This window comes from Lepidochelys kempii, chromosome 4 (assembly GCF_965140285.1).
Source record: "Lepidochelys kempii isolate rLepKem1 chromosome 4, rLepKem1.hap1, whole genome shotgun sequence".
NCBI classification, from domain to species: Eukaryota; Metazoa; Chordata; order Testudines; family Cheloniidae; genus Lepidochelys; species Lepidochelys kempii.
The window spans coordinates 12,748,642-12,772,311 of NC_136383.1; the positions used below are offsets into that span (position 1 = coordinate 12,748,642).

Here is a 23,670-nt window from a genome sequence, read left to right on the forward strand (position 1 = left end):
CAACTTAATCAAACGCCTAAAGATGACATGCTCTTCTTCTTTTTTCCCGTTTTGAGACCATAGTCCTCTACATCCGGTTCTCTCCTTCATTGGTTCATACACCGGGACCCTTGAAGACCTGGATTTTTGTGCTCTCCTGTGTCCCTTTTTAGCCAGCTACCCTTTGTCATGTCTTCTAAGCAAAGCTCCCTTTGCTGCTCTAGCAGCAGCCAGCTTGACATACTCATGTTCACGTGGAAGAATGTGTTGAAAAGAGACTTTGCTAGGTTAGATTGTGGACCAGGTTCTGCCTTGATTTGCATCTCATTCAATCCTTTTGCGTGGGGTACACTGTAAGTCAGGGCACGATTGTGGCATGTTTTCTGAACTGCTGTTTCCCATGCCCAGTGCCTGGTTGGGAACTAGTATCTATATAGCTAGAGGTATGTTTCAAGAGTTTGAGTGGAGCTTTCGTTACGCAGTTTGGATTGACTTTGCCTAGAGTCGTATGGCTGAAAACCACACGTAACTCAGGAAATGTTGAAAGTGCTGATGAACTTTACTATTTAAAATCAAAACATGCCTCTTAAAGCTGGTAATGTGAAATGGCAGTTTTCCAGAACTAATGTCTGAAATTAGCTTAGAACAACTCTTCCACGGAAAGGAAAAAGTGTCTCCTTGTCTCTTGCTGTCCTACAGAAACATAAGAAGAAGAAAAAGGCAGAGGTGTTTAACTTCTCCGCTATTCATTTGATCCATGATCCCCAAGGTAAGCGTGGTGTCCAAGCCAATTGATATACATGCGCCTTGGAAATTCTAATACATGTTCGAGCCAAGATACTGATGTTCAGGCAAAACTGCAATGGGAGAGACACCTATGCTCCACTGTTTGAACGCGGGCGTGATATGGAATGCTTAGATACCACACTTCGTCACCAGATCTCAAAGCACTTCACAAATGTTGATTAAATCTCACAGCACCTTGCAAGTTAGGAGGAATAGTCATAGATTTTAAGGCTAGATGGGACCACTGTTATGCTCATCTAGTCTTGACTTCCTGCATAATGCTGGCCACAGAGCTTCACCTGGTAACTTCTGGTATGTAACTTCTGTCCGAGCTAAGCTTATCTTTATCCAGTCTTGCTTTAAAGACTTCCTGGAGAAACTGAGGGAAATAGTGGAAACTAATTACCATTCATCTCTTAGTTGTTTAAAAATTTGCCCCTTATTTCTAGTCTGTTTTTGTCTAATAGTACTCTTTCCCTCTGGACAGCATAAACTTGTTTTTTTTCAGATAGGCCTCCACTCAGCCTCCCTTTTAGTGCATGTTAACTGGCTTTAAATATTGACCCTAAAACCTTAAAGCTATGGAGCTGTGTAAAAGGCATGTGCCATCCGTGTGCCCTGCTTGAATTCCCCAGTTGGGCGTCAGTAAGTTGATTTTAATAGATCTTGAGACTTTGGTTCAGAGCTCCCAAACTTAGTTTGCAGAGCAAAGTCTCTGGCCAGGCTGGTCTCCTGGACTGAGAGAGGCTCCATGCAGGCTATGCTGGATGCTTCTAGTCCTGTTTTCCTTGCTCAGCTTCCTTTTCCTGTTTAAATAGCCCACCCACAGGATGGTACAGGGCCTCCTTGGTTGCACCCAGGATACTTCTCTGGAGTCCTTCTAGACCCAACTTCAGGGCCTTACACAGGAGCCCAGCTTTGCTCCCTGTGGTTCCTCCTGCAAATTGAGTTTTCTCCACCCTTTCAGGCCCAGGTGTTTCAGGCTGTCACCCGATCCCAGTGAGTCCAGCCCCCTTAGGCAGGGAAGCAGCTAAGTATGGCATAAGCAGGGCTGATTGAACAGGGCTGGCCGGCCCCAGGCCTCTTGGCCCTTAAAGGAGCAAGCCACCCTGTGACAAGCCCATTGATTTACCGTTTTGCTTGTTTATCCTGTTCCCAATTTTATGAGCAATTTTTTTCTTTAGTCATGTTTTTTCTTCTTGCTGATCTAATGCAGTAACCCATTCACCTTGTGTATCATCAGGGTGAGGCTATCTGAGCCTTAATAGCTGCTTATCTAATGATCTGTGTCTGTCTTATTCTGTGAAGTCTCTTGGGATGTGACACTGACGCACATCCTGCTCTGACATCCTCGAAACCCCAGTGCTATTACTTCCTGCTGACACTCCATGTTTCCAGATTTTGCAGAGAAACTCCTAAAGCAGCTCGAGACCTCCAAGGAACGATTTGAAGTGAAGATGATGCTCATGGACCTTATCTCTAGACTAGTTGGAATACACGAGGTACACATCATGTTAACTGCACTGGGGTTTTGAGCTCTCATGTCGGAAGTAGGCTTGTTAGGCAGTAATGGGTCTGAATGTGATCAAGATGGCATGGTGGGTTAACGCTCTGGCCTTTCACCACTGGAGACTTTGTTGTTGTAAGTGAAGATGAGTTTGACTTAATTTTATTTCCTAATGGATTTAGGTCTATCGCACCACGCCATTCCATGTCTGGCACGGTTAGCTGGCCTGAGAGGGCCAGCAGTGTAACAGTAAGTGCCTTACAGGCCAGGCCAGGGGTGTTAGAACAATGTGTATTGTGGGGTTGCTGAGAGCCATAGAACCAAACTGTAAACCCTGTATATGATGGAAACCCCTTCAAGCCCCTAGTTCGAGCACCTGTGGGTCAGGAATCCCTGAGGTTTATGATAACTACATAAAGGAGTGTCCATCCTGGGATCTGAATGCTTTTGGCAGTCTCTTCAAAGTACTGTCAATCATAAATGGACTCTGGCAATTCCCCACCTAACAGCAACTTGAGTATAACTCAACTGTATTAATCCCCACAAACAGAATTTCTACAGTCTTCCAACTTCTCCTTCTGTCCAGCTCCCTGTGGGCGCAGGAGAAAAGATGGGCCTTGCAGCCTGTCCTGGGGGTTGGCAAACTCAGGTGGTACCTGAGGGAACCTGCCCAGCCAGGGCCCGTGCCATCTGGTTCTGCTGGGACTGTCTCTTCATTCCAGACTGTGACAGAAGAAAAATTGAGTGACTTGACAATTTGAATTCAACAGACACTATATGAAATCCTAAATGTTCAATATTGAAGTGCAATGGTTTCGGGTCCATTGCCTAGTGGGTACATGGCCATGTGATGAAGGCCACACCCCTGACAGGTGCCCCTTTGACAGTCTTCTTGAAGACTAGCTTCCATGCCCACTCGCTCCTCAGTTACCCGCTTGTGCTTACAGGGGACCTAAAATGGGACACTTGCATTACAGCCCCAATTCAAAGTCCGTGAAAGCCAATGGGATCCCTTCCTTCCATTGACTTCAATGGGATTTGGATTGGGATCAGTATTTACTTTATTAAAGAAAATATGGAACATCTCATTGCAGTATTTCCCCCCGACACCCCCCCCCAATCCAAAGCAGGAAGACACATTTAGAATCCACTCTCTGTTACAAACACGTTGTCCAGTAACACCAATGCAGTCTGTGTATACCATTGTCTGTACAAAATGATTGAGTGTTTCACAGCCCCTCCATCTAGACAGGCAGATATAAGAGAGGAAACGCTGGCAGGGTTTTTTAATCCAGTATCAACTTTCCTCCCCACAGCTCTTTCTCTTTAACTTCTATCCCTTTGTGCAGCGGTTCATGCAGCCCCATCAGAGAGGTAAGCAACCATCGACAAAACATGTATCCTCTCCCTGCCTTTGGGTTTTGCATTCCCATATTGCCCTGCGTGCAGTCAGTTTCGAGCAGTGGTGCTGTAGGATAAAGGGTGGACAATCAAGTTTGCCCTGTCAGATAGGGAGGGCGTGGAAGGAGGAGGGTGAAGAACAGAGATGCAGTTTTGCTACGAGGTGTTGGTATGGGATACGGAAACGGTGTGTTCCGTACTTCTGAAAGTGGGAGCTAGAATTCTTTAAATACAGACTAGAATGGATCCCCTGAATTCTGTGAGTTAAACCAAGCTGCTACAAGAAGCTGTCTGTAATTGTTTAGCAAAGTTTGTCTCTCTTGCTGCACCATAGTTAACGTTGCAACACTATTTCAGTCTAGAGCAGCGGCTCTCAACCTTTCCAGACTACTGTACCCCTTTCAGGACTCTGATTTGTCTTGTGTGCCCCCAAGTTTTGCCTCATTTAAAAACTACTTGCTTACAAAATCAGACATAGTGTCCTGTGACGCTTTTGTATTTTTATTACCGAAAAATGGCTTACTTTCTCATTTCTCATATAACTATAAAATAAGTCAGTTGGAATATAAATCTTGTACTTACATTTCAGTGTATGGTATACAGAGCTGTATAAACAAGTCATTGTCTGCATGAAATTTTAGTTTGTACTGACTTCGTGAGTGCTTTTTATGGAGCCTGTTGTAAAACTAGGCAAATATCTAGATGAGTTGATGCACCCCCTGGAAGACCTCTGCCTACCCTCAGGGGTACATGTACCCGTGGTTTAGAACCAGTGCTCTAGAGCAGACTTTTCAAAGTGCTCTCCAGCCCATATGCAGTGGTTAAAAAGAGGTGGCCAGCTGAGGGCCTGGGATAAACTTTGTGGTATCAGATTGCGTGCGTTATTGTGACAGCGAGTGGTTCAGAGGATCTGGTTTTGCAAGGCTCCAAATGACCTTCATGTTCTCTATGGAAGTTCAGGGTGCTGAGCTTCCTGCAGGATGGGACCCAGAATTAGAAGTTGTGATGCACGGAGATACTTATAAGTCTCTGAAAGCAGAAATGGCTGTCTGTTGACTGTGGAACCTTTCTCTCTTTCTCTCCTATTCTTCTAGAAGTGACCAAGATCCTTCTTTTTGCTGCGCAAGCATCTCATCAGCTGGTGCCGCCAGAGGTCAGGATCCTTCCAAATCTCATTCATATTAAACAGTAGACTGTGTGCAAACACTGGAAATATAACTGCTGAACGTGTTGACAGAGCTATGCTGAGAGAGACAAAAAACCTGCCCAACCGTGTTAAAACTCACAGGCTGGAAGTGTTGTTGGATGCTGGGTATTGTTTAAGTAGGGGGAAAAGTAATGAAGGAGTGATTTCTCCGTTGTGTCTGCTCAGTTCCTCTGAGATTACATCCTCTTGGTGTCAGGTGGGGTTGAAAAGCACATGCTGATCTTTCAAAATGGGAACACTTGTGCTTATTCTGCGGTTTATGTTCCATAAAAAAAAAAGGGTTCACCCAGGCCAGTAAGGGGTTCAGTCAACACCTGCCTTGCAACTCTGGGTGTCTTAAATCCTATGCTTCTGTAACGTGGGGTTTTTTATCCATGAAAGCTGATGCCCAAATAAATCTGTTAGTCTTTAAGGTGCCACCGGACTCCTCGTTGTTTTTGTTCAAAGTAAGAGTCTCACCACAGTTGTTTCCCTGCATGGCTGGCTGGTTCTTAGCCAGGGTTCAATCACGGAGCCCACAGTGCTCTGTTTCTTTGACTGTTCAGGTGAAGGATAACTTCAGGGGTTCTCTCCCTCTCTTTTTGTAGTCTAGTAAACCTCTGAAACGTGTTCTTCTGAAGTTCTCTTCTGAAGAGAGAGGTTCTTTCCCCTGCTGGGTGTAGACTCCATTCTGCCTGGTGCAGACACCAGGCTGGCTTCACCCCTGCTTGTAATTTTTACACTGCAAATGATTTTCCTGCAATCTCCCATACCAATAAATAGCCCCCTGTCCGTGGCAACACCTGTCTTGTGGGGCTGGTCCCTTTCATTTGTCTCGAAAAACCTGTTTATCAACTTCCCCTGACATGCCTGGTTAAAACACATTTTAGTCACACATTTCTGGATAACTCTTTGCAGGTTAATCGTATATACATCACACAAGAATGTGAATGATCAGTGAGTTAGTTGTTTTTCAGTGATTTATCACATGCCACTTTTTTGGATAAATATCATGACGACAGTGGATGGGGATATACTGAGTGGGTCAGGCCAGCTGAGTCTGGAGCTCCTTGCCATTTAGCCTTGGGATGCTCTTAGGGTCACAGACTGGCTCCCATATATCACTTTTAATCAAAGTAAATCTCCAAATGGCTTTACAAAGGAGGTCAGAAGCATTACCCCCATTTTACAGACAGGGACACCGAGGCACAGAGCAGTGATGTGACTTGATCGAAGTCACTCAGCAGGCCAGTGGCAGATCCAGGTCTGCTGAATCCCCATTCAGTGCTGTATTCACTAGGCCGCATTTCCTCCCTGTAGTAAGATTTGTATCGCAAAAATTCTCCGTGGCTTAGAATGTCTCTTAAAGGGCCAAGTCCCAAGCTTTGAGTGAGTTTGCCCTTTGTGAGTATGGCATTGTATGCAAATGAGTATAACTACAATAAGAATGTGTGTTCATCTGTCTTTACTTTCCTTTCTAGATCATCCAGTCAGTATTAATGACCATAGCCAACAACTTCGTCACTGACAAGAATTCTGGGGAAGTTATGACTGTAGGGTAGGTATGAAAGTTCATGATAACTCAGTCTGGGATCCGTGGGGAACCTGGGTTGCTAGAAACAATGTACAACTCATAGAAAATGGCTTGGTGTATCTCTTTAAAAAAACACCCATTGAAATAAAAAAATAATCTTTTGTGCTTTGAGTTTAGTAAACTATTTTTAGTTGCCAACACTGCTATGTCACTGGTCGTAGAGGTCATTGGTGAGCACCAGGATGCTCCCCAGATGCGGCTGAATCCCTGCTTTCCTGGGTAACAAGATCTTTGGGAATGTTCTGCGCGTATCCCATTTATCTGTAAACTCTTAAGTACGTCATGATTTTTCAGGGTGTAAATACCATGATGGTCAAGACTTCATTCCCTATCTATACAATGACTGAAACTGTGCTAGCTACAACTAAGTTTAACCATAGCTGTTGCCAGCGGAATGCTAACCCAGTTTCTGCGCCCAGTATAAACTGGCTTATTTTGCCGAGACCCGTGCCATAGACTGATTGATGTATAATAATAATTGTACAACATATTGTATCTCTTTTATAATCGAGATATAAGATGAGTCTGAGGAAAAGGTGTCCCTGTTCATACCAACTGCATGGGGCTGTGGGTGGAAACATGCTCACTAGTTCGAGCCATGCTTTAAGAATGGTTCTTGCTAAAATGGTTTCAACCATAAGGAGGAGGTGGGGGGTGGACCTTAGAGAGAGACTGGGGAGGGTGAGGGTCAATGTGAGGGTAAAGTTACTTTGAAAGGGAACTCTCCTGAGTGAGCATACAGGTTCCCAGCATAGGCTGTCCTATACTGATCTAACCATGGATGAATGCAGTCAAGATTCCTGACTCCTCTAGGCACAGACATGGTCCACAGATTTAAAGGGTTTTAGCTTTTCTGTATGGGCTGCCCACTTCCACCCTTTGGTCTTGGATGCTTTCTAGCTAGTTAGTGATTGCTGTGCCAGTACTTTATCTTAATTTTCAAAGATGCTGAGCACTTGCACCTCTGGAAACTGGTCCATCATGGTGGCTAGGAGAACAGACTATGCAAAGCTGCCATGCTTTGGATAGGCTACCTCGGGGGTTGAGTCCCGTGCTGCTCTTTTCTCTAACACTGAGTTGTGTGCCTCAAGATGACCGTCCCTGAGTCTCAGACACGGTCGTGCAACATGCTGCAGCCAGGGTCTTTTCTAACTGAGACAAATTTTTTTTAAAAACTTTGATTTTTCTAGAATGAATGCGATAAAAGAGATAACTGCGAGATGTCCTCTGGCTATGACCGAAGACCTGCTCCAAGACCTTGCCCTGTACAAATCTCATAAAGATAAAAGTAAGTTTAGTGCTTTGCAGGTGGAAAAACGTGTTGCTCTTTTTTTTTTTCCCCCCATGTTTATGCTGAGTGTTCTGATGTAAGGAATAGGTTAGAGTTCAGAGTATTTCTCATGTTAGTCTCCTGCACCTCTGTGTCTGTTTCAGGTGTCCTCATGTGAGAGATGAAGTAGTCAGAGCAGTTGGGAGGGGAAAAGGGTAGTTGCCTAGCAGCTACCTGAACTGAAGCTACGTAAGGGCTTGATCTTGCACAGTTTGATCAATGGGAACGTTGTCAATTGGTTGATCACTGACTGTAGGGGATGCAGGTTCATGTCCTAAATAAATATTGATTGTGTGAGTTACCTTGGAAATGTCTGATCTAGTTCTGGAGACACTTTCTTCTTCACTACTTTTTTAGAAGTAACAGATTCACACCGATATTGGTAGCTGCTTAAATTTTGAAAAAGGATTTTTGGGGAGATGTATCCAATAAACAAAACTAGAGTAGAGCAAAGAAGGCTAAGAGTAGAAGGTAGTTTTACAAAGTAGGTAGTCCAGAGTAGAAGGGAAAGACATGGATTCTCAGATAGAATAATGCGAAGAAGTTACTATTGAGAAAGATGTAGGAAATATAGCGGTTTTCCTTTTACCCTCCTCCCCACCCACAGAACAAAACCTAATTCTAGCTCAATGCTTTCCTTTTCATTTGATCCAGATCCTGCTTTTTCCAAGGTGTTTGTTTATTCCTGGTATTTGTTTTGTAGATGTAATGATGTCTGCAAGAACTCTGATACATCTCTTCCGATCACTGAATCCGCAAATGTTACAAAAAAAATTCAGGGTAAGTGATGTTTATGTGCATTAATTTGTATCTGAAATGGAGGGTTGTGATCCTGAAAATGAGGATGAAATAAATTGAACATCTCTAGCCAGTGAACATGGTTAACTGTGTGCATACTTTTAACTAAGAATATGTGCATTGCATTTTGCTCTGGAGAGATCACCTAAAGGCAAAAGGCAGTGTGGCCTAAGGACAGAGCACTGGACCTAGGAGACATGGGTTCTATTCCTGGCTCTGCCACTCGCTTACTAGGTGACCTTGGGCAAGTCACTTCCCATCTCAGTTTCCCCATCTGTAAAATGGGGATAACGGTGCTTCTTTGCAAAGTGCCTTGAGAGCTGTAGAGTATCTTTGTCCCCACCGCTTCACTGCAGAATCCATCGTTAATCTATGGAGAGGAGATGTTTTTCAATAAAGTGCTGTGCTCTGAAAATGCAATATCAGAAGCTCTTCATCATTTATTTTTCTGTGTGACTAAAACCTAACCTTGTTAAAAGAAGTGGGTGGAGGGATTTTCTGAACCTGGAGGGCTGTGGATCTCTGTTGTTCCAATGCTCATTAATGTATAAAGCTTGTTTGGAATAGGCCCAAGCTGCAGAAGTGTAATCCAGAGTTTTGGAGGGCATGCTGGGATGTGTGCCTCTGGCAGATTTCTAACACTGGCACAGATTTCTAACACAGATTTCTAACTTCTTGTTTCATTGGTGAAAAAACCACCTTGTAACAGGGCAGTCTGCCCTTTAAGGGGAGCAACCAGCCCTGTTCTGGGGAGCAGCGTGGCAGGCAGGTGTTGGGAATTAACTGACCCAGCTGGGTAGCAGCAGTTGATTGGGTCTGATGTTTTCCACTAGGGGATATAAATGAGGACCTGCGGCAGTCCAGGACCAGGAGAGGGCTGGGAGAATGCTCTCCTGTAACTATGGCAGAGGACTACAGGAGGCCCTGTGGACCTCCTAGGCAGGGTGGAAATCCTGACACTAAACTGCCAGTCCCCGTCCAGTTCCCTTCGTTTGACCCTTTGACCGCACTCCTGTCCATGTTGTTCATTAGTTGTCCCCTGTAATTATTTGGTTTTCCAGGTCCTGTGGACCCCCCTCTTGGGCTTGGGGGGGGAATCCTTTAGCTTTGCCCGCCCACTTCCTGGATCCCAATAAGACTAAATTGCCAGAGGCTGGGGGAACACCACAGTGTGTGTTGTGAGCAGTACTATGTATATTACCATATCATGTTTCCCAGGCTGGTGATCGAGTCCACCAACCTTATGCCCCTTTTAAAATGTTCTGTTGGTGAAATTAAAGAAAACAAAGAGCTACTTACAACATGTACTTGGTTTACTTATAGGGTAAACCTACTGAGGCCTCATCAGAAGCCAGAATCCACGAGTATGGAGAATTAGATGCCAAAGATTATATTCCAGGAGCAGAAATATTAGAGGTTGAGAATAAGGAAGAAGAAGGAGGGAAACACGAGGAAGGTTGGTTAGTTTTTCTTCACTTCCAGGCCGTACAGCATTGACACTAGAGTTCTAGTTACATGTGAAAGTGTGGTGCAAGTCTCTTGTTGTAAAGCAGAAAGTTTGACAGTGTAATGTCTTGAGTAACCCTGGCCATGTGTCCAGTGAAACAGCACTAGTGCTGCCCTTGAATGAATGAATGAATGAATGAATGCAATACACACCCAGTTATATTTGACATTGGGTCTGTGCTGCTTTATGCAGTATTTGCTTTAGCAAGAGATAACAAAAGGGTTTTGTTGCCTGTGTGACTAATCTTCAAGAAAAAGCAGGTCATACGGCTTCAAAAGTGCACCTGTTCAGCTCTCCCCAAGATAAAGAACTGCTTGCTTACTATGTCCTTGAGTCACTTTGAAGACTTAAGAAGAGCAGTGCTCAGGCTGTTGAAAATGTAACATGACTTTTTCATACAATGTGTGCTGCTTCCATATCTGTGTGAACTGGTTGGATGTTGGGGATGCGGCAGAATATCCCTGCCTGCTTGTCTACTGCGCAGGGCACCATACATCATGGGGCACTCGTGTAGCGCTGTTTATCTTCAGAGCCTTTTCCAAACACATTTTATAACTTTATAGAGCTCTTTACAATAACTGCAACGTAGGCTGGCAGTAAATTAGGTTTACACGACAGCTTGTCTCCATTGCCAGTGATTAGACATCGGGCACACCAGTGTTTTGCAAGCTGCCTTTGGTGTTTTCTTACAACTTTGGGGATAACTTGTTTATTTCTATGGTTGGTCCCACTTACAACAACTGATGATGACATCACAACCTCCATGAAGGATCTGATTCTAGTTACTGTATAAACTTGTAATAAAGTGACAGTTTCTGCCTTAAATAGCTTGTGTACTATGTTAATTACAAGATGCAACAGGTGCCTGAAGTAAACTGGTTAGGGGCACGTCTTGTCTTTGACAGCTTCCACAAGCCATTTCCACCAAACTGCCGGTTTTTATATAAATACACACATCTTAATGTTGCTGAGAGACACAACTTTGTGGTCCATGGACTATTTTTGTACAGCATGTAGCACAGGGATCAGCAACCTTTGGCACGCAGCCCATCAGGGAAATCCGCTGGCGGGCCAGGACGGTTTGTTTACTTGTAGCGTCCGGAGGTTTGGCCGACCGCAGCTTCCACTGGCCGTGGTTTGCTGTTTCGGGCCAATGGGGGCTGTGGGAAGCAGCAGCTAGCACATCTCTCGGCCCGCACCGCTTCCTGCAGCCCCCATTAGCCTGGAATGGCGAACCACGGCCAGTGGGAGCTGTGATCAGTTGAACCTGCGGACGCTGCAGGTAAACAAACCGGCCCGGCCCGCCAGTGGATTTCCCTGATGGGCCGCATGCCAAAGGTTGCCAATCCGTGATCTAGCACATTGTGGATGATACCTGAAATGTATACTTTTTAAATAGCAGTCAACCTCTACCGTAACTTGACAACCCTTTAATGCTTGCTTGTCATTTCTAGTGGTATCTGGACTAGGTGATTGAGAACTGCAAAGGGAGGGCTTTTAAAAACAGTAGTGCATTTAGCAGGTAGAGATAACATGGAAGGAAACAAATCTGGGATCCAGTCTTAATTGCTATATTTGTTGTCACGCAATTGAACTAAGTCTGTTCTAGTCACTGTGTGTGCCTCTTGCCCTGGCAGATGGATGGCAAAGTGCCAGTCTCGGTGAGGAGGAAGACGATGAAGATGGGGAATGGATAGATGTGCACCATTCCTCAGATGAGGAGCAGCAAGAAATAGTGAGTTTTGTCATCACTTTCTGGCCTAAATATAAATGTGATTTTCAAAGATTGGGCTTGATTCTCCGTTGGCTTGCACCTTTAATGTAGTTTTCAGCTGTGCCAAGGGAGTGTATAAACAGTAGCTAATGAGAAAGGGGTGTGTCACACCACCATTGCACAGGTATAAGTGAATATCCACAAGTCAAAGCAGGGGAGAATCAGTCCTGTGTGTAAATATTTTACAGCCTATGGCAATGGTTTTCAACTGTGGACCACCACTTGTTCAGGGAAAGCCCCTGGCATGCCAGGCCAGTTTGTTTACCTGCCGTGTCCGCAGGTTTGGCCAGTTGCGGCTCTCACTGACTGCGGTTCGCCGCTCCAGGCCAGTGGGGGCTGTGGGAAGCTGTGCAGGCTGAGGGATGTGCTGGCCACCCTTCCCACAGCCCCCATTGGCCTGGAGCGGCGAACTGCGGCCAGTGGGAGCCGTGATCAGCTGACCCTGCGGACACGGCCGGTAAACAAACTGGCCCGGCCCGCCAGGGGCTTTCCCTGAACAAGCAGTGAACCACAGTTGAGAACCACTGGCCTATGGGGAATAGGGCAAATTCTCTCCATCTTCAGCAAAGAGGAGGAGTATTTTGGCACATTTCTAATGCTCCTTACTCCTTCTCTCTCCCTTATACATGAACAAGCACACTCAACCAATTTCCTGGAAAGCCTGGGAACTCCTTGATCACAGGCTGCGTGGTGCCCCAACGTGGGCTCTGTTGGTAATGTTACACCCACTGTTGAACTTTGCTGTAGACCTGAAGAAGGCCAGTGCTACTCCCTCCCCTACGCCTCTCACCTCCCACATATTCTGGTCTTCTGCCCTAACCAACCATATGCCCTTATTATAAAGGCAAGTCCTGTTTCTCTCCAGCGACCTGCTTAGGTGGAGAGAAACAGGACTTGCCTTTACAATAAGATTATAGTGTACAAATAAACCATACAACACCATTGCTTTAAAGACCCTGATGATTGTCACTGTTGTCCGCATTTAAAGGGGGAGAAGATCAAAAGCATGCCTGTAGAAGAACAGAAAGCCAAAGCAGCAGCAGTTAGCACGAGCCGGGTTTTAACTCAAGAAGACTTCCAGAAAATACACCTGGCCCAGATAGCCAAAGAGCTCAACTCAGCACCTGGCAAAGCTGCAAAGAGGAAGAACATTGCAATAGACAGCGACGAGGAGAGCAGGTAGAATACAAAATTCCTTTTCACTCAGGTGGTATAATGGATATTATTTCTACTGCAGGAGCCCTTAGGAGCCTGAACCATGGGCCAGGACCTCATTGTGTTACGTGCTGTATAAATGTATAATAAAAAGATGTGTCCTCATGCTACACAGCTTCCAATCTAAGTATGAGACAAGGCAGTGAGTGAATATAGGGGGGTCAGCACAAGGGACCAATGAGACGATACTTGTCAGCTTGATAGGCTGTGGTCTCAGCACACCGGCTGACTGACCGCTGCTGAGATTTTTGTAGGTATGGTAGTTAAAAAGGGATTTGAAGGTGGACACTGAGGCAGCTGTGCAGATGTTTATGGGTAGCTCCTCCCATGCATAAGGGCAGCATGGGACAAAGCATACAGGTGCTTGTGTGAAAGTGGGCAGTGAGCTCAGAAGCCATATCTCGAGAATGAATGAGAGATGATAGAGAGGGTGAGGATAGATCCGTGCGTGGTAAAGGCTCTCGTGATGCCAGACAACATCATAATCTCTTTTTGTTTTGCAGGGGAGAGTTGCTTTCGCTCAGAGATATTGAGCATCTACATAAGAAGCCTAAATCAGACAAGGAAACAAGACTGGCCACAGCCATGGTGAGGAGCCATGATATTCCAGATCTTCTTCCTTGCAGATTTTCAGGGGTTTCAGGCTTTGCAACCTGCAGAGTTACAAGAACACAGTAGGGGCAGGTTTCAAAGGGCTCAGGCATGAATGACAGCTAGGTAACTGGTTGCCTCCCCCTCCTGGGTTCTTTGCCGACCTGGCACAGACCAATGGATAACTTTAGTCTGGTTCCCTGTCTCTGACTGTGGCTGATGCTGGGAATTTTAAAACCTTTTTTTTTTTTTTTTAATAGAGGCTCTTATTCAAAAGTTACAGTTAAACAGCCAATCACAAAGCACATAAAATCGCTCAGGAAAGCAAAGTGAGTCTGGATTTGCAGCTCCAGGAGTGGAAAGTGTGCAGGGGTAAATGGCATTTCTATGGAGACCAGTTAGATGATCTGACTTGTGAGAAGAAAAGATAACCCTATGGGCTTTAATTGTTTGGATATTTTTTCCTCCGTAGGCTGGAAAGACAGACAGAAAAGAATTTGTGAAAAGAAAAACTAAAATGAATCCGTTCGCTAGCTCCACTAACAAAGAGAAGAAAAAGCAGAAGAACTTTATGATGATGAGATACAGTCACAATGTCCGAACAAAAAATAAACGTTCCTTCAGGGAAAAACAGGTCAGTATTTAATACTCAGCCCATTGGTGACAAAGTAAATTGGAGACTAGTCAGGGGCAGTGTATGCAACAAATTTTAGTTATTTGTATTTCAGCTAAAATAAGCGCCCCTCACGTGCTCTAGGAGGTTTTATGTACTTAAAGATTTCCCGTGACAAAGCTTAGTTCAAATGAACATATAATAGGCTGCTTCTCTTAAACTAATGATCACTTGCCAACCAATCCAATAAAAAAGCCCCTTGTGCAGTCTATACATCCCTTAGCCTATGTCCTACCCAAATGCCTGAGCTTTGTAGCAGTCACAGATCTGGGCTCTTGCAGACCAATGGCTGCCAGTGCTGGGGGGCTTTCTTATAACTGGCTTGGACTTGTCTGCGTAGAAAACACCAAATCGTGGTGAAGTTATATTAGGGCTGTAGCATAATATGGGAATGTAATTATAACACAGCGTGGGCCCCTTGGCATTGGCAAGATCAAACTTTGATTATACTACAATCAGGGACACCAGTGGGACAGAACATGCTGCCTTTGCGTGGTAGAATTGGCTTTGCAGACAGGCCTTTTAGTCTATCCTTTTCTTTTCCTTTGGGCTCCTCTTCAAACCCTCATTTCACAGTCACCATCTTCCTGATTACCTTATTCACCAGAGACAGGTCTGTCCTCCCTCTCGTTCTGGCTGGGCATGCTGTATCTATGATCAAAGGTGCCTCCTGAAATCCTCTCATCTGCTCTGGAAAATCAAGGCCAAAATGTTGCTGACTATTATAATGCCGCTATACTTGCTCAAAGAGCCATTTCCAGGAAAATCCTGCCTTGTGGCTTTCTCACCAAGCTGTCTCTTTGGTAGAGCATATGTACTGATTTCATTATAAACACCCCTTTGTCGGTAAGATTTGGGTCCCAGTGAGTAGCTCCAGGGTCTGTTTCTGGCTTTTTATTCCCTGCTAAAGGCAGCCAAACAGTGTTGAGAATGGTCCGCCAGTGGCTTTTCTTTACAAACCAGATGAGGAAAGTAGATCCTGGGTATTCTTATATGATGTTTTATTAAATAACATGACTCTGGAGCAGTACCTCTAAATCTGCTCTTTACTTGGTATCTTCTCCATTTCCCACAAAAGTGGGATCTAGGCTGATCCCATTGACTGCAGCAATGTGCTGATTCCACCCTCTCTTATAAAACACAAGAGGTTCACTTTGTGAATGAGTGGCTTAGGTACTTTAATGAGCTCGCTAATCCTCTGCACTTGCATTGAGGTGTTGACGTCTCTGATTTGGTAGGCAGCCAGACTACCTCGCTACATCAGATCTCTGCGAGAAGCAAAACAAGCAGTGTGTTAGTGATTTGAGCCAAAAGGCTTGAAGGCCCCTGTTGGGAAGGGAACGGCTTAAAAGAACTAAAATTTGATTTTATAGTTCCAGAGCTAAAATCCCCATTTTAAATTAGGGCTGTCAAACCTTTAAAATAAATTTTGCAATTAATCGCAGTTGTAATCGCACTGTTAAACAATAATAGAATACCACTTTAAATTTATTATAAATATTTTTGGATGTTTTTCTACATTTTCAAATATATTGATTTTCAGTTACAGCAGAGGATAAAAAGTGTACAGCGCTCACTTTATATTTTTTATTACAAATATTTGCAGTGTAAAAAAAGATGAGTATTTTTCATTCACCTCATACGAGTACCGTAGTGCAATCTCTTTATTGTGAAAGTACAATTTACAAATGTAGGATTATTATTTTTTTTTTTACTATAACTGCATTCAAAAACGAAACAACGTAAAACATTTGAGAGACTACAAGTTAAAGCATGAAGGGGCTTACGAATGTTAAGCATATCTGGCATGCAAATACTTCGCAGTGCTATCTACAGCAATGCAACGTGAACGCCTGTTCTCACTTTCAGGTGACATATGTAAATAAGCGGGCAGAATTATCTCCTGTAAATATAAACAACTTGTTTGTCTAAGTGATTGGATGAACAAGAAGTAGGACTGAGTGGACTTTAGGCTCTAAAGTTTGACATGGTTTATTTTTGTGTGTGTTTACATAACTGCACTCAGAAACAAAATCTACGTTTGTAAGTTGCATTTTTGTTAGAGATGGAAAGAATGAGCAGGAGGACCCAGAGGCGGATTGAGTGAATGGACTTCTTTATTACGGTACTTGTTCCCCTTGACCCAGTTGTTGAGTAAGCCCTGAGTTAATCACATCACGCTCTTTTATCTAAGTTAATATGTAAATACCCACATTTACTACAATGCCCCCAAACCCCTTATTTGATAATATGAATGCCCATATAATGAATATTAATAGCTATATGCTGAATATCATATATCCGCCCCTGTTTACTGTTTATAGCATTAAGCATATTCTACAGACATTTTTACCTTGAAGATACTGCAAAGAAATGTAATTGTAGCCACAGGTTCCCTTAATCGCAGTTTGCAGGGAAGGGAGGAAGGGCCATGTCTCGAGCTCATTTATGTAGCTGGGAAAGGAAGGTGGGGGAGATAACACTTCTTCACACATGGGGTATCCTTCAGACAACCACATTCCTTATGTAGCTGCAGCGCTTATCTATCCTTAACAAGCAGAAGGGAAGGGAGAGGATGGTAACTTTATCGATTAAGCGAAGAAATAGTGCGTGCCTATGCCTACTCTCTATTACCATGATAGCACACCAGTGGTTTCCCAGGTCTTTACTTAACCCTTACAAGTCCCAACAATTTTCACGATAAAGAGATCGCACTATAGTACTTGTATGAGGTGAATGAAATATACTATTTTTTTTACAGTGCAGATATTTGCAATAAAAATATCAAGTGAACTGTACACATATTCTGGGTTATAATTGAAATCAATATATTTTAAAACGAAAACATCTAAAATATTATAATTTTAAATTGGTGTTTCTGTTATTGTTTAACAATGAGATTAAAACTGCAATTAATCGTGACTATTTTTTTAATCTAGTTGATTGGTTTTGTGTTTAATTGACAGCCCTGTTTTAAATGTGTCTACATTTCTGGCAGAACCTCTCTAGAGTGACTCTGTACTTGTAAATGTCAGTCTTTCTTTTTCTTTTTTTTAAGAAGCTTCATTTGCCCTTTAAAGAAATTACTTTAAACCTACTTAAAGGGACAAGAGTGATATTGTACTGATCTTTTCCAGTTTAACACCATTGACACAGTGCAATAACATTTATATTACATTAATTACATTAGTGATTTTTTTATTGTAGTGTCTAAGAAGTGTCACTACTGCTATGTTTACTGCTTGAATCTAGGACTTCACTGACTCTTGGTTGTATTATCAATTCTATCTAGGTGTGAGTATGATCCCTATCACGACAGTGCCTGCCATGGTTTTTGGTGTAGGGGTTTATGAGCGGTCTTTGCCTCTCATTTTTACAATATATATCGAGATTTTTTTCCTAAAGTACTAAATAATCTGCTTGGTTTCTTGGCATTTTTAATATTTTCTAGACTAAGTTATTAAGTCTAGCCTGATTAGTGTGTCACTAGAAAAGTTATAATAGCTTTTCCTTAAAAGGGTAATTTTAGTTAGTATATTAAACTTTCCTAAGTGCTTAAAATAAGAATTAAATTGTTTCCAAATTACTGTTTTTATAAAAGCTTTTGGCAGTGAATATCCAATTTTATCTCAATGTACCTCTTCCTAATTGTTTGTGCCAAGTTCTGTTTCAAAGTAGCAAAGTGTGTGACATTAAATACATAGCTGTTAATACCTCTGTGCATAGAGTACCTAGGGCACTAGCCCAGGCAGGCTGGCTTGATTCCAGTCGGGTGACTCATAGACTTTAAGGCCAGAAGGGATCATCATGATCTCTTGACCTCCTGCATATTGCAGGCCACAGAACTTTACTTACCCCGTCCTGTCTTCAATCCATAACCTCTGTCTGAGTTACTGAAGTCCTCAAATAATGATTTAAGACTTTGTTACAGAGAATCCACCCTTTACACTAATTTAAACCTGCAAGTGACCCGTGCCTCATGCTGCAGAGGAAGGCAAAATACCTCCAGGGTCTCTGCCAATCTGACCCAGGGGAAAATTCCCCATCCTTGGTGCTTAGCAGTCCCACTTCTTCTTTCCTTGTTTTCTTTTTATTTATACGGCTATAGAACATTTTACTGTTGGTTTTAATTTCCTTTGCAAGGTCCAACTCTGCTTGGCTTTTGGCAATTCTCACTTTTCCCCTGCACTTTCTGACTTCCAAGAGGTAGTTTTCCTTGTTGATTCATCCCTTCCTCCATTCCTCATAGGCTTTGTACTGTCTCTTAATAACCTGTTTGAGATGCTTGCTCATCCAGCTTGGTCTGCAACCCTTCCCTATGGACTTTTTCTCCTTGCTTGGGATGCAGGCTTCAGATACTTTCTGCAATTTTGACTTAAAGTAATTCCAAGCCTCCTCCACATTCAGATCCTTGAGTGCTTCAGTCCAGTCCACTTCCCTAACTACTTCCCTTAATTTTTTTAAAGTTTACCCTTTTGAAATCCTAGTTGCAGATCCATTTTTGTTTATCCTTCCATTTAGCTTAAACTGAATTAGCTCATGATCACGTGAACCAAGGGTCACCTACAATCAGCTCTTCTATGAGATCCACACTACTCACCAATACCAAATCTAAAATGGCATCACATCTTGCTGGTTTGGCTACAGTTAGGTGAAGAAATCTGTCAGCTATTGCATCCAGGAAAATCTAGTCCCTGCTATAATTAGTAGCACTTGTCCTCCAATCTATAACTGAATTAAGGCCACAGTTTTAACTATGGTGTGTTTTTTGAATTCCTGTGTGGCGATCTTGCCTGCTAATGTCTCCCATCCTATAGGTGGCTACATGCCAGCAATGAACAGGATTTTATATATATACGGTTTTCACATCACATGGGGATTGCTGCATGATGGGTGCTATATTGGTATTTCAGTTAAATACTTAAAAAGAACTGGAGTACTTATGACACCTTGGAGACTAACAAATTTATTTGAGCATAAGCTTTTGTGGGCTACAGCCCACTTCATCAGATGCATCTGATAAAGTGGGCTGAAGTGGGCTGTGGCCCACAAAAGCTTATGCTCAAATTTATTAGTCTCCAAGGTGCCACAAGTACTCCTTTTCTTTTTGCGGATACAGACTAACATGGCTGCTACTCTGCAACCAGTTAAATACTTGAAAACTTGTAGTAAGAATACCTCAATATTGCACTGTTATGCAACACGATTTATTTTATTTATTTGTTTTTTGTATTCTAGTTGGCATTACGAGATGCACTTTTGAAAAAGAGAAAAAGGCTGGTGAAATAACTTAAAACAACAAAGGAGCGGACTGTTTTATATCCTTACTGTGGGTATAGTAATAACCCTAGAAAATAATTTTTATATTGGAAAGTACAAGATCACCTGTACTGAAGAATTGGATGTCCATTGAATATAACTCTGCAGCACCAAATGAGTCTCATTTGTACGTGTTGGCGTCAAGAGATCCTGCATTCTAGAAGCATCTTCAGAAGGGAGGCTGTTACCTTTTATTGAATATAACTTATTTTGAGTTAACTGGTTATGTCCCTGTAAATATTAACTAAAGCAAGGAGAATTTCATTGTTAAATGTTTTGCCTGAATCATGGAAAATGTAAATCCTAGATCAATCCATGTAAAATCAATCCATGTAAAACTTTTACGTAGATTAAAAACTTTGTGCCTTTCATAAGCATGTAATTTTTTAAAGGACTTTGAAAACGGTTAACTTTAATTTCCCGCTTTTAGAAATAGAAGGTGGGTGAGGACTGAGGTAATCGCTTTTATTAGACCAACTTCTGTTGGTCTGAGAGAAGCTTTCATGCTACACAGAGCTCTTTTTCAGGTCTGAGAGAGGTAACCAAAGTGTCACAGCTAAATACAAGATAGAGCAGATAGTTTAGCATAAGTAGTTAGTGCATATTCTAAGGCAGGCATTCTCAACTTTTTTCTTTCTGAAACCCCCCCCCCCCCCCCCCCAACATGATGTAAAAACTCCACAGCCCACCTGTGTCACAACAACTTTTTCTTTGCGTATAAAAGCCAGGACCAGTATTCGGGAGTAGAAAGCAGGGCAGTTGCCCCGGGCAATATGCCCCGGGGGCCACCGCAAAAATAAGTTGCTCAGGCTTCGGCTTCAGCTTCAGGAGGTGGAGCTCAGGGGCCCAGGCTGCAGTCTGGCGCAGCAGGGCTTTGGCTTTCTGCCCCTGGCCCTAGCAAGCTTAATGCTGGCCATGTTTGGAGAACCCCCTGAAACCTGCTTGCAGCCCCTGGCTGAGAACCACTGTTTCTTAGGGACCTTTGAAGATGAAGTGGCCCGTTTAGCATGCCTGTAGTCATAGGACAAAAATGGGGGTTAGTGGGTTACGGCGTGTTGTAATAAGCTATAAATCCAGTGTCTTTATTAAGGCTATGTTTTTTAATGGCTAGCAAAGTTATGAATTTAAACTCCCAGGCTTGTCTTTTGAAAGTGTTGTGCAGGTTTCCTTTGAGGATGAGGACTGTGTTCACCCACAGGTGATATGATAGTTTTGTCTTCTATCATTTTCTTGTGAGTTCATTCAAGGGTGTAGTTATTGTCTGGTTTCCTCCCCATAGCTGTTGGGACATTTAGTGCACTGGCTGAGGTACACCACATGTTGTGATAGGCACCACATGTTGTGACATGTGTAGGACCCATGGCTCTTGAAAGGTGTGTTGTGGTGGACATTGATTGTTGTAGCCGTGGAGATTTGTCTGCAGGTGTTGCATCTGTTGTTGTGGCAGAGTCTGGTGCTGCTTTAAGTTGGTGACTTGTCCTAGTATAGCACCCCCTTCTCCCTGCCCCTTTTTGTGTCCTATGACCACAGAGGTGTTAACAGGCCCCTTAATCTTGAATGGTCCTTTTAGAATATGTGTTAACAGCTTATGCTAAAGTACAGGTTCAGTCTTGTTTTTAGCTGTGACACTTACCTTTCCCAGACCTGAAGAACTCCCAATAAGCTCAAAAAGAAAAGGAGTCCTTGTGGCACCTTAGAGACTAACCAATTTATTTGAGCATAAGCTTTCATGAGCTACAGCTCACTTCATCGGCTGCATACTGTGGAAAGTGTAGAAGATCTTTTTATATACACACAAAGCATGAAAAAATACCTCCTCCCACCCCACTCTCCTGCTGGTAATAGCTTATCTAAAGTGATCACTCTCCTTACAATGTGTATGATAATCAAGGTGGGCCATTTCCAGCACAAATCCAGGGTTTAAACAAGAACGTGGGGGGGGGGGGAGCGGGTAGGAAAAAACAAGGGGAAATAGGTTACCTTGCATAATGACTTAGCCATTCCCAGTCTCTATTCAAGCCTAGGTTAATTGTATCCAATTTGAAAATGAATTCTAATTCGAAAGTTTCTCGCTGGAGTCTGGATTTGAAGTTTTTTTGTTGTAATATAGCAACTTTCATGTCTGTAATCGTGTGACCAGAGAGACTGTAGTGTTCTCCGACTGGTTTATGTGACCTAGAATCCTATTTTCGACGTCTCCGACTCAAGGAATATTTCCAACATACCTCTGAACAACATACTAATCCACAGAGACCTCCCTACCAACACTACAAAAAGAAGGATTCTGGGTGAACTCCTCCTGAAGGTCGAAACAGCAGACTGGACTTCTACATAGAGTGCTTCCGCCGACGTGCATGGGCTGAAATTGTGGAAAAGCAGCATCACTTGCCCCATAACCTCAGCAGTGCGGAACACAATGCCATCCACAGCCTCAGAAACAACTCCGACATCATAATCATAAAGGCTGACAAAGGAGGTGCTGTTGTCATCATGAATAGGTCGGAATATGAACAAGAGGCTGCTCGGCAGCTCTCCAACACCACTTTCTACAAGCCATTACCCTCTGATCCCACTGAGAGTTACCGAAAGCAACTACAGCATTTGCTCAAGAAACTCCCTGAAAAAGCACAAGATCAAATCCGCACAGACGCACCCCTGGAACCCTGACCTGGGATATTCTATCTACTACCCAAGATCCATAAACCTGGAAATCCTGGGCGCCCCATCATCTCAGGCATTGGCACCCTGACAGCAGGATTGTCTGGCTATGTAGACTCCCTCCTCAGGCCCTACGCTACCAGCACTCCCAGCTACCTTCGAGACAACACTGACTTCCTGAGGAAACTACAATCCATCGGTGATCTTCCTGATAATACCATCCTGGCCACTATGGATGTAGAAGCCCTCTACACCAACATTCCACACAAAGATGGACTACAAGCCGTCAAGAACACTATCCCCAATAATGTCTCGGCTAACCTGGTGGCTGAACTTTGTGACTTTGTCCTTACCCATAACTATTTCACATTTGGGGACAATGTATACCTTCAGATCAGCGGCACTGCTATGGGTACCCGCATGGCCCCACAGTATGCCAACATTTTTATGGCTGATTTAGAACAACGCTTCCTCAGCTCTCGTCCCCTAACGCCCCTACTCTACTTGCGCTATATTGATGACATCATCATCTGGACCCATGGAAAAGAAGCCCTTGAGGAATTCCACCATGATTTCAACAATTTCCATCCCACCATCAACCTCGGCCTGGTCCAGTCCACACAAGAGATCCACTTCCTGGACACTACAGTGCTAATAAACGATGGTCACATAAACACCACCCTATCCCGGAAACCTACTGACTGCTTCTCCTACCTACATGCCTCCAGCTTTCACCCTGACCACACCACAAGATCCATTGTCTACAGCCAAGCTCTGCGATACAACCGAATTTGCTCCAACCCTTCAGACAGAGACAAACACCTACAAGATCTCTATCAAGCATTCTTACAACTACAGTACCCACCTGCGGAAGTGAAGAAACAGATTGATGGAGCCAGAAGAGTTCCCAGAAGTCACCTACTACAGGACAGGCCTAACAAAGAAAATAACAGAACGCCACTAGCCGTCACCTTCAATCCCCAACTAAAACCCCTCCAACGCATTATTAAGGATCTACAACCTATCCTGAAGGATGACTCAACACTCACAAATCTTGGGAGACAGGCCAGTCCTTGCCTACAGACAGCCCCCCAACCTGAAGCAAATACTCACCAGCAACCACATACCACACAACAGAACCACTAACCCAGGAACCTATCCTTGCAACTGTGCCCACATCTATTCAGGGGACACCATCACAGGTCCTAATAACATCAGCCACACTATCAGAGGCTCGTTCACCTGCACATCCACCAATGTGATATATGCCATCATGTGCCAGCAATGCCCCTCTGCCATGTACATTGGTCAAACTGGACAGTCTCTACGTAAAAGAATAAATGGACACAAAT

At 43.5% G+C, this 23,670-nt stretch overlaps 1 protein-coding gene across 1 annotated transcript in view; it reads left to right on the forward strand.

Moving 5' to 3' along the window:
• SDAD1 (SDA1 domain containing 1) overlaps nucleotides 1-19,740 on the forward strand; it is a 36,763-nt gene extending 17,023 nt beyond the window's left edge. Inside the window, exons 10-22 of the mRNA XM_073340416.2 lie at nucleotides 679-748; nucleotides 2,164-2,267; nucleotides 3,589-3,646; nucleotides 4,768-4,826; nucleotides 6,341-6,417; nucleotides 7,644-7,741; nucleotides 8,487-8,563; nucleotides 9,905-10,037; nucleotides 11,726-11,823; nucleotides 12,851-13,041; nucleotides 13,581-13,665; nucleotides 14,141-14,302; nucleotides 19,580-19,740. Of these exons, the coding sequence (XP_073196517.2) occupies nucleotides 679-748; nucleotides 2,164-2,267; nucleotides 3,589-3,646; nucleotides 4,768-4,826; nucleotides 6,341-6,417; nucleotides 7,644-7,741; nucleotides 8,487-8,563; nucleotides 9,905-10,037; nucleotides 11,726-11,823; nucleotides 12,851-13,041; nucleotides 13,581-13,665; nucleotides 14,141-14,302; nucleotides 19,580-19,630 (1,263 nt within the window). The 3' untranslated portion in view covers nucleotides 19,631-19,740. The remainder of the gene's footprint in view (nucleotides 1-678; nucleotides 749-2,163; nucleotides 2,268-3,588; nucleotides 3,647-4,767; nucleotides 4,827-6,340; nucleotides 6,418-7,643; nucleotides 7,742-8,486; nucleotides 8,564-9,904; nucleotides 10,038-11,725; nucleotides 11,824-12,850; nucleotides 13,042-13,580; nucleotides 13,666-14,140; nucleotides 14,303-19,579) is intronic.
• The last annotated feature ends 3,930 nt before the right edge of the window (nucleotides 19,741-23,670 follow it).